The sequence below is a fragment of the Poecilia reticulata genome, chromosome 2 (assembly GCF_904066995.2).
Source record: "Poecilia reticulata chromosome 2, P_reticulata-male-v2, whole genome shotgun sequence".
Taxonomy (NCBI): Eukaryota; Metazoa; Chordata; class Actinopteri; order Cyprinodontiformes; family Poeciliidae; genus Poecilia; species Poecilia reticulata.
The window spans coordinates 27,835,164-27,854,309 of record NC_088831.1 but is presented as its reverse complement, the minus strand read 5'-3'; the positions used below and the strand labels follow the sequence as shown (position 1 = coordinate 27,854,309).

Below are 19,146 nucleotides of genomic sequence, written 5' to 3'. Positions count from 1 at the left end.
TCAGATCAATGTGAGGTTTCTCTGCAGAGCTTCTGGTAAAATCGTTGCTTGTTGCAGTGATGACTTTGTGCATGTTTCTGAGGAGAGTTGATCTGAAGTTCATCATAAGAAGTGCAGGTATGTGTCTGCGCTGATCTTGGGAATGCTGAAATAACTTTTGCATGTGTAATTTTTCTTCTCATCTTTCTATCTTTGCACACGGGGAATTTTGTCACTTCATGCTGTACTGAAAAACACGTGCTTGGTGGTCGAAGACAGGAAGTGGTTAACTTGTCATAAGTAAAATGAACCTGCAGCACCTTATTTGAAGGTTTTTGTGATGAGCATATGATGCACAATGCAGCTCCTGGTAATTTGGTGTGCTGTGCTTATTTGCCTTTGCAGAGACAATAAAGGTAAGTTTTTTTTTCAACTTCTTTAGTTTTAATTTGGTAAGTTTGTCATCAAAGCAGCGGAAGAGATTTTATTTGAGTGTGATTGAGACTCAGTATTTACGTGACAGCAAAACTGCCAGATGGCAGGTTTTCTTCCGTTAAAATGAATTAAAATAGAAACAAACAAAAAACTTTAAATTGATTTATCATTTGTTTCACTGATGAGGCTTAAATCAGGAGTCAGTTGAAAAGTTAAAAAGACAAAAGTATTTAAGAAAAATACTCAAATAATTACTGGATATTTACTGTTTTCATACAAACATCTATAAATGTTTTATTAAACTATATTATCTGTCGTAATCTAATAGTTAAAAACTAGTTATACAAAAAGGAGACCCTGTAATAATTCTGTAGTGAGCCAAAAGTTTTAATAGTTTTTTTCTGGTATTAGATAAACATCTCCAGAACCTTAACACAACTATTAGTCTTTTTTAATTCATATTAGGAAAAAAATGTATGGTATTGTGTTGTGTTTTGATAAACATGTTGTGTTGTAAATGTAGTACGTTGTATACAGCGAGAGCTTCACCCAGTTTTAATATTGGTCATGGTTTATTTTGAGTTTAAATGAATGATCTTAATACTAATTAGACTTAAGAGTCCTTCATTCTTTGATTTGTCTTCTTTGTCTTGGAGCTGCCTACAACGTTTCACTGATCATGAGCAGGATAATAATATGAAATAAAAGAAAACATTGTGTGACATATTAGAGAATATCATTGTGTTTAATAACACAAATAAATGTTTGACAATATAGGTCATTTGAGTAAATGCGATTTTCAGAATGGCATCTAAAAATGCTGATTCACATAAAGGATTCTTTGTGAGAATTCAATAAATTTGCTTGAATATAAACTGTCGTTATTGATCACATTTCCAAACAAAAAAAATGTCAGTAAATGTTTGGTCATTATTAAGTTAAACAGGATTGGCACGTAACATTATATCTTGAAGAGATAAAGACCTCTTTTACATCAAAATAAGCATAATATCATATTTACTGTACTTGGTAGAACTTTGGAAATTGTGTCATTAAACTCACATAAATTTTTTTGAATTGTAGTTTCTTCATGTGACGTGACGGCTAAAGTGCGAAGAGGAGCAACAAAACGTGTTTCCCCTGGAGAAAATCTGACAGTCAAGTGTCCAGTCAAACACTGTGGGGAGTCACTCAGTATCATATGGTTTAAATTCTCTAACACAGGGAACTGGAAAAACATTTCAGACACGGAGAACATAAGAATCACACAGAAACATGACAAAGAGAATCTGATCTCATATTTAAGTTTTGAGCAGGTTTCCATTAATGATGACGGCCTGTACAGATGTGCTTCAGGACACAGTAATGAATTTACCAGCCATCACATCAACATCTCAGTTTCAGGTTTTTTTTTTTCTTTACTACTAAGATTTACCTGTGAAATGCATGTATTTGGTTCAATATTTTAATCATAGCTGTTTTCTTTTGTTGCTCAAGAACTGAACAAAGGAGTAGAAAACCCTGATGATGATGAAGGTAAGAAGCTTCATGTAATGTTACACATTTAATTTTACATCTATTTTAACATTATTGTTTCATGCAGTTGGCTCAGACAGTATTGGTGACGATCGCTCCTGGTTATCCGTCTTCCTGATCTGCATTACCGTTGTATTTCTGATCGCTGCAGCGATAGTGTTGATCCTCGTGTTCTTTCAGGGCTGGAAACGTAAGACTATTAATTTAGCTCTGTTGCTTCTATAACTATTACAATACTGTATTTGCATCTTTAATCCCCTTAAATTTGTTTTTCATAGGAACGTGGACCCGCTACAATAAACATCAAGAGGTAACCAGTTTTATATAGTGGATTTTAATTTATTGTTTTGAAGCTTCACATTTTATTTAGAACAATAACATGAACTGTGAGGTAGTGTAGTCAGTTTCCAAAAATGTATCATGCATAGTTTGTAATGTTGGGTCATAATCAAAAAGACGCAGTCTGTTAAACACCCTTCACTCCAGACGAAGGCTACGCCACAACATTGAAATGCTCTGCAGCATCTTGGAGATGTTTTATAGTTTATGTCTACTGAATTTAATTCAGTTTACTTATGTAATCTAAAAAGAACCAATTTAAAAAAAGTCAACTCAATCCAATTATACATACGTACATTTCCTCGGTATCAAACATTGCAGTCATGTTCAGTTTATTACTAAAGATGGTTAAAAAGTTTCCAGTTATGGAAACACAGCAGATTGGATGAGACTTAAATGAAATACACTGCATCTTGTACGAACAAGATGCAGAAAATCGCTTGCTTTGTGCCGTTGACTTACCAGTAATCCCTCATACTGGAAATGCATTTAGTGACAGTGGAGTGGAAACTCCCCCCATCACCTTTTGACAGAAAGAAACCTCCAGCAGAACCTGGCTTAGTATGAACTGCCATCTGCAGCGACCAGCTGGGGCTTCAAGAAGACCAGGCAGAGACACAAAAACCGAAACAGAAGCTCTAAACTGGGAATATTTTCTGCTTTAAAGAAAAGTAAAAAATTAATGGCAAGAGTAGGAGAACATTAATTTGTTTTGGTGCAGTTTCTCAACCGATATGCTCCTCCAGGAAGGCATCAGAGCTAAGCTACCAGATGTAGCTTCGAGGAAAATATAGAAACTAAGAGAAAACTTAAAATATCAGTTAATAACACAGTAGATGTAGATGAGAGGACAGAGAAATGATCAGTTTTTCCTCCGGCAACCTAAGCTTAAAGAAGCATGACTTTGAAGATTGCTCAGGATAACTCACTCTGATTATAAGGTTTATTAAAAGGTTTATCACATAGAGCATGAGACTTCTGTAATATACATAAAACTTCAATGGGAAGATAGTTTTTACCTGGTTGAATACAGCTGAGTACACATTCATTCATACCCCTGACAGTCATAGATTCAAAATAATTTTTGACAATATTTATTTCTGATAGGAGATGAGAAAGAAAAATCACTAAATAGTTCACTAAGACCAGTTGCAGCATGACTTATAAAAAACAGCTTCAGGCTTCAGAGTCTCAGTGTAATTAGTGGTCAGTTGAAATATAGCAGTCCGTTGAAACGCAGCTGATAAAAATACTGACGGTGTTTCCGTCTCTACATCGAGGCTTCAAATAAAGGTAGACGAAAACACCCCTCTATGTCCAAAAAAAGTTTTGGTAGATTTTAGATGAAACATCCAAACGCAGGTAGAAAGAAGCAGAGAAAAACCTTTCTATTGAGAGTTTAAGATCATCTTGACTTTCTTCACATTGAAGTGGTTGTACAGTTTAAGTATTTTTTACATTTTATTTCCCTCTAGCAGGAAATATCTTTACATATGATACCAGAACTCCCCAAAGCGAGCGCCCCTTCTCCGCCCGGCCTGCGAACTCATTTCTCAGTTCTGAACGACATCTATTCTACAAGACAACCGGAAAGAACAGCATCAGCATCACCTGCTCTCGGTCTCACTGGGAGCCAGCTGGCTGTCACATACACAACAGTGAAAACAGAAGCGCCTAACAGCGAAGTGTACGCTGTCATCAACCACCTGCAGCGTGGGACAACAGTCAGAAACTACACATGTGAACAAGACTCAAAGACAAATTACGCTGTTATCAATGTGACTTAAAAGTTGAGTAATTTTCACTGACTAAGAATAACTTAGAAACATCCATACTTGTGTGGAAGCGTCATGGAACGGTGTGCAGAAAGAGGGTTGTGGTCATAGAGCTTAAAGTAGACACGAGAGGCATCAAAGGATAGTGTTTTCTTGTGTATTCATCATTTTATGTTATTATAGGATTTGAAATGTTGAAAGCATTATTTTTTTAACAAATATATGTTGTACGTTACCATTACTTAATATTATTAAATGCCAGAAATTTTATGTCACTTCATACAACGACTTTAAGAAAAAAAAAACACATAAAGCCATTCTATCACACATTTCCTGTATAACATTCAGTGTGTCATCATGGCTGCATTGACACAAATTTCCTAACTTGTAAACCACAGTTGAGTGCTTTGGCTCAAGAATACAGGAAGTTGAAGGTCGAATGTTTTTTTGTGTGTGTGTGTGTGTGTGTGTGTGTGTGTGTGTGTGGTGAAACGAGCGTCTTAACTAAGATACTTATCTTAGTTGTCACCTGGTTAAGGTGACAACTAAGATAAGTATCTTAGTTGTCACCTAAGATACTAAAAAAAATCATGAAAGAGTTAGTCAAATTCATATTTAATGATAAAAAATATTTAAGACCAATCAAATACTTTATTACAGAAACAATCAGCATGCACAGGCATCCTGTAAAACTTACAAAACAAAAGAAATGGACACAAAAGGCCAACAAGACAGGTTTGGTAGATTTTAGTTCTTTAATATGATACTATTGTTACAGATACAGTCAAAATTATTCATACCCCCATTTGACCAACATGTCACGTTTGACTGGAAGTATCATTAACTTCTTGAAATGGTCGGTCAGACTAACAATCCACATTCGGTTGATAATCTGTGGTGGGAGCTGAAGACTAGAGTGATGGGAAGAAGAATGACCAACATAAAAGAGCTGGAGCTCACCACAAATAATGCCAATAATAATTTTTCCTTTGATCATTGAGAAATATGTAAATACATTTTCTCCTGACTCTTTTTATGAAGCTGTAAATGAGAAGAGTTGTTGATAGTCATCTGAGTTCTGTCTTTTGATAGATGCCTGTGTCCCCTTTTTTAAATTTTTTTAAATCAAAAACAAACCTCTAGCTTGAATAAAAATAATTCTAAGCCTAACTCTGCCTGGGATATTTGTCATTTTTCTGGATTCATAATGCCAAAGGCATTTAGTTAGTTAGTTGCTTAACTAACTTTATTTGCAGTTTGACAAACTGAGACACAGGAAACTCTGTCAAGGTAAGATATAGGAAAAACATTTCTATTGGATAAATGTGTTTGTTTTACTTCATAATACGTAAATAACCAACTGAGAATAGGTTTACATGAGATTTTAGAAGACAAAAAGAAAAAGAATAAAGAACAACAGAAACACTGGTAGAATCTTGACAATGTTTTGTATTTCGTAAAATATTTGTGGTTTCTATTGTAAAAAAACAAACAAACAAAGAAAACAAACAAACAAAAACGCAAAGCATCAGAGACACATATCTGCTTCTTCAAGGTAGATTTGAAACTGTTTTCCCAGGCCTCACTGGGAGCCCTGATTTTCTTCTTTTCACACCACATCTTTGAAAAAAACCATTTGTTGACACATTTTCTTGTAGTCGACAGGTAGATGATACTGATCTGGTCTCAGTTTGCCACCAAGTTCTAATTTAGGCTGATTGTTCTTGTTTTGAGTACTGCGATGCAGCAGATATTCCATTATTCAAAGTGAAACTGACCCACAAAATGCCAACATGTCTGATCTTTGACATCACTCCATTTGTTGTAGAACTACTCTGCTCCCGCAATCAATTGTAAATCAACAATGATCAACAATAAAATCAGTTATAAATTTAATTTAAAAGGTTTGCACTGTCTTCAAGTGTGCTAGATTCAGATTCAGATGATTAGGTTGTTAATGTGGCTAAAGCTACTATCCTGTAATCTTAATGCACCACATGAGATGCAGTGTCTTTCATTTCTGTCTCATTCACCTAATAAGAAACTTTATTCTAAAAATATATGTGAAAGAGATGGGAAAAGGTGCAATAAAGAAGCTGCGTCGAGTAAAGATCATAAAGGTAAATGAGACTGAGCTTCAAGGGTCCGAGAAACAGGAAATGCTCAGGAGGTGGAAAAAAAAGTGACAGACGGAGGGCTGCAGGAATGAAAGAGAAGGTTTGCAGCAACATAGTAGTCAGACTTGCTATGATCATGTCTGGTTTTGATGCAGAGACACTTGAGTAAGATCGGAAGTGTCGAGGTGGTAAAGGTGAACATGCACTTTTACCAAGGTTCCTATCCGGAAAATAGTGAATAATTGTAGTGACGTCTCTGTGTAAAACAAAAACGAAGCGATGCTGAGCTGGTTTGGACCGGCGCAAAGAGGAGATGTGAAGTTAGAAACGAAAAGTAGAGAAAGATAAGAAATGTAAGCTGGGATTCTTTTCTAATTTAGTTAATTTTTTTGTTACATCACTGTAAAAAAAAAAAAAGCTGCTGCTACAAATCCAATAAATGTTGCAAGTAATGCTGTGACCTGACTTGCCGAGATATCATTTTAATTTGATCATATCTAACACAATGTTCCTTAATTAATCTATTCCAAGCATTCTTTTGAATGTGTTGTTACTCAACAAAATGTCATGATGAAAATAGAAAAAAATGCCAGTGATTAATAAGACCTTTTATATTTTCCCCAGCAGAATGATGTGAAAGGTGAAAAGCTGAGATTACAGCTGCATATTAATTCCCCATTGGAGGAATCAACCTCTGTCTTGCTGTGTGGAAATTTTTACTTTCAGCAATCTGGCAGTTGCAACGCACACAAAACCTCTGAGATTAAAACTATTAAACTCTGTCACACAAGTAGTCATCCTCACTGCGACCGGTTGACAACATTTATGTGATCATAGTGACTGCTATAGATTGAGTGAGAGCAGCTTTTTACAGTCACAGAACCAAACACCACCACCAGGAGCATGATCTGCCCTGCTGCATTCCTCAAGCAAAATGTAGTTGATCCAAAATATACATATGATATAAGACACACATATCTCTCTGAAATGTCTCACACATAAGTTTATTTTACACACGCATTCCCAAATAAGCTTTCAAGCAACACATACATGCGCGCTTTATATTTTTGAGATAAGTTACGTGAGTCTAAGTCTGAGAGGTTCTACAACATGAATCATTTCTGAAATGGTTGGCGTAATGTCGAAGACGTGGTGGTGTAACACAAATTCCTAGCCTGGCTAACGTAATCAATAATTATTTTACAGCTGACAAGTGCTAATTTAAATACCACACGTGCTTTTTGTGCAGGAAAACGAACGTTGCCATCAATTACTTAGTTGAGAAAGGCATGGTGTAAGTTTCTGAAAGCATATGGGTGCATCTTTTTTTCACCATTTCCGGAGATCCACCCTCAGTGCTCTTGCTTAGATGAAAAAAATCAGCATCTGGCAGGCAGATTTGGTACAACAGGGAGGAATTTGATCGTTCTATAAATCCCGTTAGAGACATACAGCATAAAGCTCCAAAATCGGTGACAGAGAGACTCCGTGGTTACTTTTTTCAGTCATTTATTTATTCTTTTACAGTTATTTTACATATGGTGGTTTTCATAATGTGTCTTCGCTGAAATACAGTATCTTTGTGTGATTGAAAGCCTTCAGCGGGAAGGAACGTTATTCCTAACGTAATTCTGATGACTTCCATGTCTTACATCCGTCAATAAACAAGAAAAAAATGCAGATCATTCGCTTCAGTAGCTATACTGCTTCAAGTCATAATAAAAAGCCAGTTAATAATGCAAAAACAAACAAAAAAAAAAGATCAACTAGAAGCATCAATGCATTTTCTTTTATGCTTTGATGTTTCTGTGTGTTTGGTCCAGAGTGAGAGGGATTTTTAAAGAACAGAGAGATCCTTTGAGCTGTTTAGCCTGAAGTGCTCAAGTCATTTTTTTAGGGCATTGAGAGAGAAAGTGCCCGACTGCACAGTGAGCAGCAGGACACGCATTCCTTCAGGGGCAACTAAAAGGCTTTTGAAATTGATTCCAGCCATCTGACCGGAGAATTTAACATTTAACAAAAAACATACGCACCTTATAATAAAAAAAAAAAAAAAAAAAAGAAAAAAATGCTGTGAAAAACATTTGGTATGCAGTGCCTTATGAAAGTATTCATGACCTTTGAACTTTTTATCATTTTGTCATGTTGCAAACATTGAAGCGTTTGCCCATTTTTTCCATGCAAAAACAGCACAAGCTCTGAAATCTTTGCCCCACTCAATCTCTAGCAAACCTTCCAAAACACGATGTTTCTACCTCCAGGATTCATTGTGGGGAATAAGCAGCGTTACTTTTCTGTCACATGTAGTTTACTGCAAGTAGGAAAATAATTTGGTTTTCTTCTGTTCAAGATGGCATGAATACTTTTGGAAGACAGATTACAGTTCACCATAAGAATTTTAATTTCTTAAATTTGTTTATAAACCCTTCCAAGCTCTCAAAATGATGAGCTGTCAATCTTATACTTCAAAGACAAGATTTGCAGTATTTGTAATGTTAAAACTTCATTCAAGTTCAAATTTGTTTTTTTTTTTGAGTTTGTATTACATTTTAGCAAGTAAGAAAAATAGAAAATATTAAGACACATCTCTGAGGTTCATGAAAAAAAAAAAAAAACAGACAACCGCAGAAAGGTTTTCCGAGGTCATGTAATGTTCTGCAGAATAACTCAACTCAGCCGCACAGAGACTCCGCTGTTCTGGAATGTGTAGCCATCGACTCAATCAGTTGCAGAGCTGAGATGAACAAAAATAGAAAAAAAAGACGACTATGGAAGAGTCAGAGTAAAGCTGAGTGTCGCCCAGATGGTGATGATGAATAGGATTGTGCTGGACAGCCCTTAAGGAATTTGAGAGCATCTTCCCTTTCCAACCATATAGTAACAGATATGGTGACGATGATGAGAGACGAGGACACGGCAGGGTGACGTTCTCATCAGGACGGTCCTGAGAAGATCCTCTTTTCAGCTCTTGTGTCTAAGATTAATTATCTGAAAAGAAATGTGTACAAAGAGTTCACGGAAAACAGAAATACATTTTGAAATTTTGCAATTTTAAAGGAAACTGTCACTCTGGACCTAGTCTGCTAGTTTTTAGTTTAACTCTGAAACTGTAACTTTGGGAAATAATTTCTAACAAAGTGTCACTAAATAATTTTACAGCAGAACTGTGTCACTGCATTTAGTCAAACTTCAATGTATTTTTGAATTGAATTAGATTTTAAACTTGTGCTATTTAGTGCTCTCCTGAAAGTCATGCTGGTGTATAGAAGTCCTGATTTGGGTAAACGTATCACTTTGCATATTAGCTCATCATAATGAAAAGCCAGCCAATGTCAACACATGAGGTTATTTTAAAGTGAACATGACTGGACACACCTACTGGTCACTGAAACTTGCTTTTCTGGCCACTAACAACATATGTGCAGTTACCTAAGTGAATCTGAACAGGAACATACTGTTTTATTGTTTCTGGGGTGGTTTGCCAAGCAACACACTAGAATAAGCCCAGATATTAAATTCTGTTTATTTTAAAATAAAACCTCATGCTAGAAAGAATATTTGCAGAGCAAGGCTGTTGTGAGTATTAGGGGAATTTATTACGTTTCTTTTCCCTCCCTGAAAATTCCTCAAATATTATTGACCTTTAACTTATACAATCAGATTTAAGGCAGCTTGCTCCACAACGTACGTACATCAATTAGCTTCAAAGGGTATTTCTTTTATTAGGAGATGCCCTTCATGCATTAGAAAACAAGCACAAACGTGCGCTCACCTTCTTTACGCAAAAAACACTTCCAAAGGCAGAAGCACAAGGACATCACCAGCAGAGCTGCGACCGTGGTGACCGAGATCAGGATGGTGAGAGCCGTGCCAACTAAGAGGGGAAAAGACAGACCAGATCAGGAGATTCATTACTTGCCATTAACTGTAAAACATGTAATTCTTTAATGTAATTGACGTGCTGAAATGTGCACAGTCTGTTTTGCACTAATCTGAACACTGCTGCTCTGTTTCAGGTCATCAGTAATTCAATTGCAGGTTAAATTTATAGTGTTACCATCCAACTGCTCTCTTTTTGCACTCTTGACCCTGTGAATTGAGGTAAATTTAAGGCTGGCAAAAACCAAAGCAGTGATGCATGAGCTAAATATGAATACAGGTTTAGAGTCTTATATTACACTCAACTTGAAGCTGTAAATAATTTGAAGTTTAGATTGGCAAAGCACCTGCAGACATAGCATGGCTGATACATCCAAAGCTCTCAATCTGAAATCTGCATGTGTCTGCTGCACAGTCTTCCTTTTTTGAAACTGTATTTCTCTGTTTGGTTCCTTTAAGACTATTTCACGGCAAAGGACAGCAGTCGAATAAATTCAACTAGAACTTTTTTCCTACCCCTCCAAGATACTAGGAAACCACATCGTTCCAGAGAAGCATTTCTAAGTGCTGTTCAAGACACAAGTTGTTTATTTTTACAGGAAATAAAGTCTCAATTCTAAGTGTTTTGTTAAGTTTTCTTACTTATATGTAAGTGTTGCTTTTTATCACAGCTATACTCCTATTTATTGCTGATTTCAGTCCACTTGGTATAAAATAGTTAGGATCTGTTCAAACTAGAAAATAAAAAAAGAGTAGGTGAAATATTAAATGATTTAACTTTTTGGGTTATTTTATGTTCATGCTTGATAGATAATTTAACATATCATAACAGGAATGCAATTTTGATCTGCTAAAAAAAACATTCAAATTTGATTCATGTTTATGAGTAAATACATCATAAATTATGCTTCTTTATGATAAATGACACAAAAAAATGAAATTAATCTTTCTGTTATTATCAGATAATTTGTTTGGATACTGTCAAATTTAAAAATACTTCTACTGACATGTTTTTTTTAAAGAAGCAACCAGTTCAGCAGTTCTTAGTAGGAAGATCTAAACTAAAACATTTCAAATTTAATGGATTATTATTTCAGATTGTTTTTGTGGCTGATAAGGCAGAAAGAAAGGCAGCTAAGTAATGTCACAGCAGTTTTCTGCTGTAATCATATGTATTCATTTATTTAAATCAACAAAACTGCATCAAAAAGGTGATACTTGTTAACATATTACCTGCAGAAAGGACAGAACATCAACAAAGATGTAGATGTTTGCTGATAACTTACTCTTAGTGTTCATGGATACAGCGATGGGTGTCTCGAGCCCTTTGTGATGCACCAAGCATTTGACAGACACGTCTTTAAGCAGCCCTGATTGGACGGTCAGTGTGCTGATGACTAGCGTGGTCCCGTCATCCTGGCGCAGATGCACGCTCACAGGGGGGCCAATGGTGCGGTTGTCTGTCTCCACATTCCACACAATCTCCGCAGGAGGCCGAGATACAGACGTGCAGTTGGCTTCGATCACGCCTGGAGACGTGGTCTTGTAGCTCACCTGAGGTTTTGGAAGAACTGAAAAAAAAAAAGACAACGGAACCAAGAGAGAAATGAGAGAAAATGCTACGAAGCCTTTCCTCAAATTGAAGAAATGCTCTATTATACTAGGACAAAATAACAACAGACAGCAAGTTGCTTTAAGTCCCTAAATATATCGTTTTGCCAAATTAACTGCCTAGACTCATGTCTTTGAATAGTTTGTGATTATATATCATGGGCATGATACCTGGGATAAAAGTTCCTGTTTTTGTTTTCTTAAAATTCATCACTAAATCTTAGACTGTTTTCAATTCCTTGTTCTCGAGGCTGGGTGAGGAATGCGATGCACTGGGATGGAAAGCATTTTTCTTGGCAAGAACACGTTCAGCCACAGTTATTTGGCTCTCATGGTTATAGATTCCTTTCAGTATTCTGACTGAGGAACTTCTCCCACCTTTGGTCTGGATAACACCGGATTGTGAGGGTGGTTTGGGACAACAGGAACGAAAATTCAGATCAAAAACCAAGCCATGATAACGTCATATGGATTATTACGGGAAGGCTATTATGTTTATAGCGTTTATGAAATTAATATATATATTAATTTAATGTAATATATAAACATACGTGTTATAAAACACGTATGTTTTATAACGTTATACTATATACACAGCTTACATTTTTCAGCATACAATTTAAAGAGTATTCTTTCAACTTTAAAGAAATAAGTAACCTAGTGCTAATATACAATAATGAATACTGTATTATGGTATATTGTTGAAACGTGATAGTTTATATAGACATTATTTAGTACAGTGTGTCTGATAAAAACTCACAGCACTTTTTGAACATTTTACGTTTTAGCCAAAGTTGATTACATTTCTTTCCACGCAAAATTCAACACCGGCTACCCTACAATGACAGAATGAATAAAAAGTTTATAAAAAAATAGAATCGACAAGTAAAATTTCACATGCATGACTATTAAAAAAGCTTTCCCTTGTTACTCAGAATTAAGCTCAGGTTAATTTTGTTCTCATAAAAGATGTTTCTATGATTGAACAAGGGCTGGAATGAAATGCACGTTATATAAGGACTCACAGATGCCAGTGCATTTTGGAGTAGAGAAGAGACCAAAAACCCAATAATCTCTTAGCCAGAGGTTCAGTTTTTTGCTTCCAGACGCTCAACCACTGCTCATGTACTCCAAAGACCTTGATGGCAGAGTGGACAAATGGCTGTGGTAGCTCACTTGAACTTCACAGAAACACATTTCAGAGATTATCAGACCAGAAGAAGAACAGAACTCTGTTGCGGTAAAAAAACAAAACAAAAAAAAAAGCAAAGATATGTGGGACTGAACATCAAACATTCTGTCTAGAGAAACACAAACCCTGCCTATTACTTGGCTTACACCATGCATACTGTGAAACTTGGACATCAGGCTTGGGTGGCGATTCATCTTCCAACCAGAGAATTTTCCAAAGCTCAACGCCCAGAAATCAAAGAAGTAATTTCAGCAGCAGTAGGTGGAAGGATAAAAAGGGCTGTATGTTGTATTTTACACACACATAATGCAACTAAATTATTTTCAGTTGTTATGAAAATGCTGTATATATCAAACATGACTTAAAAGACATTTGAATTTGCAATTCGACGACTTCAAATTGGGCCCATGTCTCTTTAAAAAGCTCTGGCTCTTTTCAACGGTGAGCCTTCAGCACATCATCACAACAATTTATTATTTTTTGCTGCTTAATACCATTTGTATTAATGTTGGACTGAGAAGTAGTTCAGCAGATGCACATAAATTGTGAATGGAAGATTTAAAATTATATCTCCCACTAACTCTAGTGTTCAAAGTTAAAACTAAAACTTTTGACTGTTTTTTACAGGCTGACATATTTGTATTCTGTGTCCAAATATTCACCATAAAACCCAAGGCGTTTGTGTTAGTGTTTCTGGATCTGGTTGTAATTTCCAGGTTTCAGGGGTTCAGGTTTATGCTGTCACCGCAGGATGATTAATGTTAGATTTGTGTTTGTGTTGGTCATCGCTGTTCACAGATTGTTTGAAAGTTGGGGGGAAAAAAACAGCAGAGGTCATTATGTCACCCAATGTGGAGAGAATCCAAGAAGAATATTGGCACAAATAGGCGGCAGGAATGAAAAAAATAAAAATGTTAATCATGCATAATCATAAGTAAAAAAATAAAAATACTGTACTGTACATTTCAGTTTCAAACAAAAGCACATCTGTTCCTTGAAACTAATGAAAGAGAAAGGGAACGGGAGAAAAGTTGAAATCCAAAAGAGCACAAAGGAGAGGCAGACAAAGCACAGAGGGAATCACTGTGTGCGGCAAACACTGACACAGTCATGCATCAGGACGTCACTCCCTGCCTCCATCATTCTTTCGAATGCTCCATTCTGCATGTCGACGTTATTGTTCAGTGTTTGTGTGGAAGCAGGTCTAGAGAACTCTGGTCTCGCTGCTGCATCATTAAAGCATCTTGCATTGAAAAGGAAGAGAAGATTAATATTAATATCTAAAACCCCAACAGTGCTTTCCTTTGGCAGTCGGCAGTCGGTCGGTCCTTGCTTCTCAGGTTCAGTGAAAACCACTCCACTTGAAAATTTTGTTTTAAATAACAATGAAATAAAGCAGCAAATGATGAAAAAAAAAAACTATGTTGGGATGAGTGGATTTAGCTCCAGCCACTGAAAATATAAATTATCCAACATATGTGTGAGTTAGCTGGGTAATTTTATGAAAAGGAAGACGTTCCTGGTGCCCAAAAGGTACTTTGTAATGCCACCAAACTGTAAAATTTATCTTTATCAAACACCTCAGTTAAAAAAACGTGATCAATGTAATGTTACCCACTGAATGTGCCCAAATTTGGAGGCAAATTCAGTTTAAGACTTTATTTTTCTAAAGCCTCAAACTGTGACAAATACAAAGAGAAATAAACCCTCTTCCTTTTGTGCTTTTCAGTTTTGAGGAGGAATTCAACAGATTGAGATTCATCACAGAGAGCATCATCTCCACTGAAGCAACTCTGAGGGAAATCTTAAGAGTATGTGTTTCAGTTATTGTGTGAAAGGTAAATGTGACTGAGGCTGAAGGAGGTTGCACTACATGAATGAAGAAATATGCATGTTTTGCAAATTACTGTATCAGAAACTGTGTCGAAGTAAAGAAGCCCTGCTTTACTAAGTATCAGAAATGTAACTGCAATAAATAATTTGACTCCAATTACTCAATTTAGAAAGAAATATGTAATGTATTGAATTTATTTTGTCATATTTCCTATTTTTCATGTTTTTCTACTATTCAAATGTAAGTGACTTTGACATAAAAAGAAACCAAAAACAAAGTCTATCTTAGCAACCAACGTAACTCAGTTTTTACTTTTTAGGACAAATCCCAAATGTGCTCAGGAAGAAATTTTGATGGAAATATTTACTACATATTTATCATGAAAATTGTTTTTCAATTCCTGTAACTTGATAAAAAAACGGGGAAACAAACGTTTTGACCTAATGTTGCATTGTTGAAGTGGTTATGTCGACGAACTTGAAAAGCATTTACCGTAGGTAGAGAGACAGACCACAGAGCTCTTTGTCCCCTCGTTGTGCGTCTCGTAGAAGCAGGTGTAGCAGCCCTCATCCTGGATGGCGACAGGCTGGATCGTAAGCTGACTGTCTGACAGAGAAGCAGAGAGCCAGACTCTCCCCTGGTAAGCCGGCTCGATCATGGGGTCGCTCCGCTTCGCAAAAGAGGCCACCTCTTTTGATTCGCCCTGAGCAGGCGTGAGTTTCCATAGTATCTGCTGCACCTTTTCGGGCAAACCAAAGGAGCATGACAGGGACGCCTTCTTGCCGCTCACTGCTGTTTTGTTTCTCTCAGATGTGACTTCGGCTGCGGATGAAACACAAAGGATCAGTTGAGGGCAGAAAAGACAATAAACATAGCTGGGAGACGAGGGGTGCGTAAAGAAGAATGTTAATATTGGGAATATGAGGTACCCAAACAGAAACCACTCAGTGGAATCTGGCCCAGCTGTTTTTGCTTAGGAGCTTAAGCTCCCCTTCTCCCACTGCTGCACAGCTCTTTATTAACATGACTGGCCCGGTCTCAGCACGCTCGTCAGTTTCTGGTCAGAGGTTAACAGCGGTTGAGAACACGTGGGTTCGCATATTTTCAGTTTTAAGCCTTGAGTGCAAAAGGGAAAGCATCCCAAATCAATCAAGTGATGGAATATTAACAGGGACAGCGACCGTGAAGACTGAATACAGAGCACCGTGTTTTTTGACACTCTTGTGACAGCTCAGTCTTCAGCCAACGTATCCCTCGTTTATATTGGCTACTCTTTTGTAAAAGACTTTCCTAACAAATCTATCACTCTAACAGATGTGAATGTTGTCTGTGCCAAACAGAGGACAACTTGCTTTACAACGCATGAGCTTACAGTTTTAAAAAATGTCTGTTTGTCAGCTTATCTCTTGTCTCTTCTTACTATCACTGGGGTTGTAACTCATTCAGGTTGCAAGTGGAGGTTTTACACACCCAGTTCATGACTCTTCTCTCTGCACAATGTTATCTCTGTAACATATCTGTCACGATTGCTTATTAGCAGTAAATAATAAATGAGATGGAAGGGATAATTTATTATGGAGTTACACAGGGTTCAGTTATTGGATCTTTCTGATGCATTTTTATCTTCTTTCAGCTGTGTTCACAGTACTGATGTAAAATCATGCAATGCTAAAAATATATTCAGATTGTGGTAACTATTAGTAAATTGATGGACCCTCTTCAATATCAGCTACTCGTATGTGAAATATCTTAATGAATCTTTCACTTATGCATCCACAAATTCACTTGCTAACAGGTTCTATGATTATTAAAGCTGCATTAATTATTGCTCCTCCATTGAGACAACTTATTCTGTCTATTCTCTTCTACCTTTCCCATAGATTGTAATCTCCTCCTAGCATCTGAACTATACTAGTGTCTATCTCATCTTTAATAAATATATATTTTATCCTAAATGCAAAATACCGGTGTTCCTTTTTGACGGCCCAACCTTATCACACTCAAAATAATTAAAAATATTTTCCTTACCGTCAACAGTGAGACACGTCTGTCCTTGTTTCGAACCTGAAGGAGTGAGCTCAAAGATGCAGGTGTAGCAGCCTTCATCACGGAAGCCCACCCTGCGAATGGTGATCGCTGAGGAGTCCTTTGGTGAGGTGGCGAGCTCCACATGCTGCTGTCCACTCACGCTGTCTCTGTTACCTGGCTGGTAGCTCAGCAGGGTCTGATTCTTGTCGTCCAGCCAACGGACCTCCCTCAAAGTTTCACCACGGTCCTTTGACAGCGTGCAGGTCAGTGTAAAGGGTTTGTCCACTGGTGCCTTCAAACGTGCTGGCGCCGTCACTCTACCTGAAATCAATATTTTGCAAACGGTAAGCGGGAGTAGTTGTTTTAATTTTTTTGTATTTTATTGGTTTGACTTAGCGTGCCCCTACTCACCATGTGTTTGTCCAATTAAGAGGAGGAGAAAAGACACCTGCAGACCTATTCTACATGTGACAGGGATCATCATCGTTCTCACTGAGGAAAATTAAAAAGACCTCTCATCATTACCAGAATAGATTTTTTTATAAACATAAATCAATTTTTGACTGCGTTTCTTGGCAATGCTAGAACACATTTGAACTAGTTGGTCTCTGGATCCAGATTGAATGTTTCACGGGATTACCATCAGAACTTTTAAGTGGAAAATACAGATCATAATCCTTTCCAAAACCAGGTTTTTTTTATGTGTATTTGGAATCACTGTTCTTTTGAAACAGCTACTAATGTCCAAGTTGAAGCCATCTTGCCTTTGATTTTATTTGAAGTGAAGTTACATATTTTTTAAGCAGTCTTTCTTACCTATATGTTTGCATCAACCTCATACCATGCACCAGCAAAAACGCCCTACAGTATGAAGCTATGAACACCATGTTATACAGTTAATATGACGTTATTAAAGTCTCGCCTTCCCATTTCATGTCAAAACATTCTTCTTTATCACTCTGACCAAAGAGTTCAATCGTTGTCCTCTTTGCCAATAAACCCCACCTTTCCAGAAGGCATTTGGTTTGTCCACACAGTTTTTAGTCAAGCTTCTGGATGCTTTACATTGCCAGCAAGCAATATTCAACTCAATGAGTCAAAATGATCAAAATCCAGCTATTTGTTATTATTTTATATTGTTGTATCTTCGACTATGACTGTTCTGTTTACTTCTACTCTACATTCTTTGTGATTGCATCTGCTTTAACTCCGTATGCCAGTGTTTCATGTAAAATATTGTACAATCAGCCAGCAAGAAGCTATAACAATTATTTGCACTTTAGTTCATTATAGAACCTTGAAGCATGAAGTGCATTTATAAATTCAGTATATTTTTCTCAACTGCCAACATTTTAATCCCATTTTGAAATATCAGATAAACTAAACTAAAAATTGTTAAGCTAACAACTTTTAGTTCTTTATTAATCAAGAGAACAAATCAGAGTTCACAATCACATTCCTTCTACAAGTTGTATCAGTTAACAGAGACTCACCTTATGCCTCTTGTTACAAATGTGAAAAGCCAACAGTTTAAGACGGTCTACCTCTGCATCATCTCCTGCATCCTTATAATCCAGCATCGGCATGCGATATTTTCTGCTCCTCCAAGTGTTTTGCTGCTGCGCTCCCCTCGGACTGATACTCTAACCGCAGGCAGCAGGACTTTACCCAAATTAAATGTAGTCCACGATGAGAGCCGAACGTTTTGGTTCCACTGCGCCCTCTGGTGTCACGGTACATACATTGCGCGCAAATATAAGATCTCGAAAAATAATAGATTTATTTGTTTATTTATTTATCTACTTATATTTTTTAATTTTAAAACATACATATGTGCATAGCTGATAAGACAATAGAATATAGAGATATACAAAATGATCAAAAATAGTTAATCCTAATCAGTTTATTTTATTTTTGAGATTTGTGTTATAATTTAAAAATAAATAGATTTATTTATTTATTTTTCTTTGGAGAGAAAAGGTTAAAACAATAAATGAATAAAAACATTTGCTGTTGCTGACGGCGCTTCCGCCATATTGTGAGTGGCAACGTTTTAAAAATCAACTATTATAAACTGTGTTTTTACGACTGTAGAAACACTGTTTGTATACAGATAATTTTAATGATAGTTTCATACATTTTCGTGCCAGTACTGAATATGTTGATATTTAAGGCAAAAGAATTATCTGCAAATCAAAATAAGAGAACAACCAATATTAAAGGGATGTGCGTAAAATAGTTATAAACTAAGCACACACATTAAATTTATAAGATAAATTATTAATTTAAAGCCTATGCATAGTTAAATATATCCGGGAAACAATTACACTCACAATATGGCGGTGATATTAACGAACGGTCTATATTGATAAAACGTCTATGACCGTGCTGTTTTAAAATTACAAATGAAAATAAGTGATT

The 19,146-nt window shown here is 36.4% G+C and overlaps 2 protein-coding genes across 3 annotated transcripts; one reads left to right on the top strand and one right to left on the bottom strand.

Moving 5' to 3' along the window:
* Positions 1–323: 323 nt before the first annotated feature.
* Positions 324–5,202, top strand: si:ch211-214p13.8 (uncharacterized). Of its 2 annotated transcripts, none has more exons than XM_081602387.1 (6): positions 324–395; positions 1,498–1,818; positions 1,912–1,950; positions 2,018–2,140; positions 2,229–2,260; positions 3,768–5,202. In XM_081602387.1, the coding sequence occupies exons 1-6, from the start codon at positions 338–340 to the stop codon at positions 4,074–4,076; spliced, it is 882 nt and encodes a 293-aa protein (XP_081458513.1). In that variant the 5' UTR covers positions 324–337; the 3' UTR covers positions 4,077–5,202. The 2 variants fall into 2 exon arrangements, with proteins under 2 accessions (XP_081458513.1, XP_081458510.1); XM_081602384.1 differs by having other exon boundaries at positions 3,765–5,202.
* A 2,471-nt stretch (positions 5,203–7,673) lies between these two features.
* LOC103459613 (OX-2 membrane glycoprotein) lies at positions 7,674–18,381 on the bottom strand. The gene is made up of 7 exons (XM_008401343.3): positions 18,219–18,381; positions 17,137–17,217; positions 16,726–17,046; positions 15,190–15,519; positions 11,347–11,631; positions 9,954–10,055; positions 7,674–9,169 (listed from the first exon to the last, which is right to left on the bottom strand). The coding sequence occupies exons 2-7, from the start codon at positions 17,207–17,209 to the stop codon at positions 9,162–9,164; spliced, it is 1,119 nt and encodes a 372-aa protein (XP_008399565.1). The 5' UTR covers positions 17,210–17,217; positions 18,219–18,381; the 3' UTR covers positions 7,674–9,161.
* Positions 18,382–19,146: the final 765 nt, after the last annotated feature.

What these genes read in the sequence shown, in the direction of transcription:
- LOC103459613 (XM_008401343.3), bottom strand. Translation starts at nt 17,209, where the DNA reads ATGATGATCCCTGTCACATGTAGAATAGGTCTGCAGGTGTCTTTTCTC. An exon ending in CTTAATTGGACAAACACATG is followed by an intron (nt 17,047 to 17,136) that starts GTGAGTAGGGGC and finishes TATTGATTTCAG; the next exon opens with GTAGAGTGACGGCGCCAGCA. An exon ending in TGTATCCATGAACACTAAGA is followed by an intron (nt 10,056 to 11,346) that starts GTAAGTTATCAG and finishes TTCCCCTCTTAG; the next exon opens with TTGGCACGGCTCTCACCATC.
- si:ch211-214p13.8 (XM_081602384.1), top strand. Translation starts at nt 338, where the DNA reads ATGCAGCTCCTGGTAATTTGGTGTGCTGTGCTTATTTGCCTTTGCAGA. An exon ending in CATCAACATCTCAGTTTCAG is followed by an intron (nt 1,819 to 1,911) that starts GTTTTTTTTTTT and finishes TTGTTGCTCAAG; the next exon opens with AACTGAACAAAGGAGTAGAA. An exon ending in AAACCCTGATGATGATGAAG is followed by an intron (nt 1,951 to 2,017) that starts GTAAGAAGCTTC and finishes TGTTTCATGCAG; the next exon opens with TTGGCTCAGACAGTATTGGT.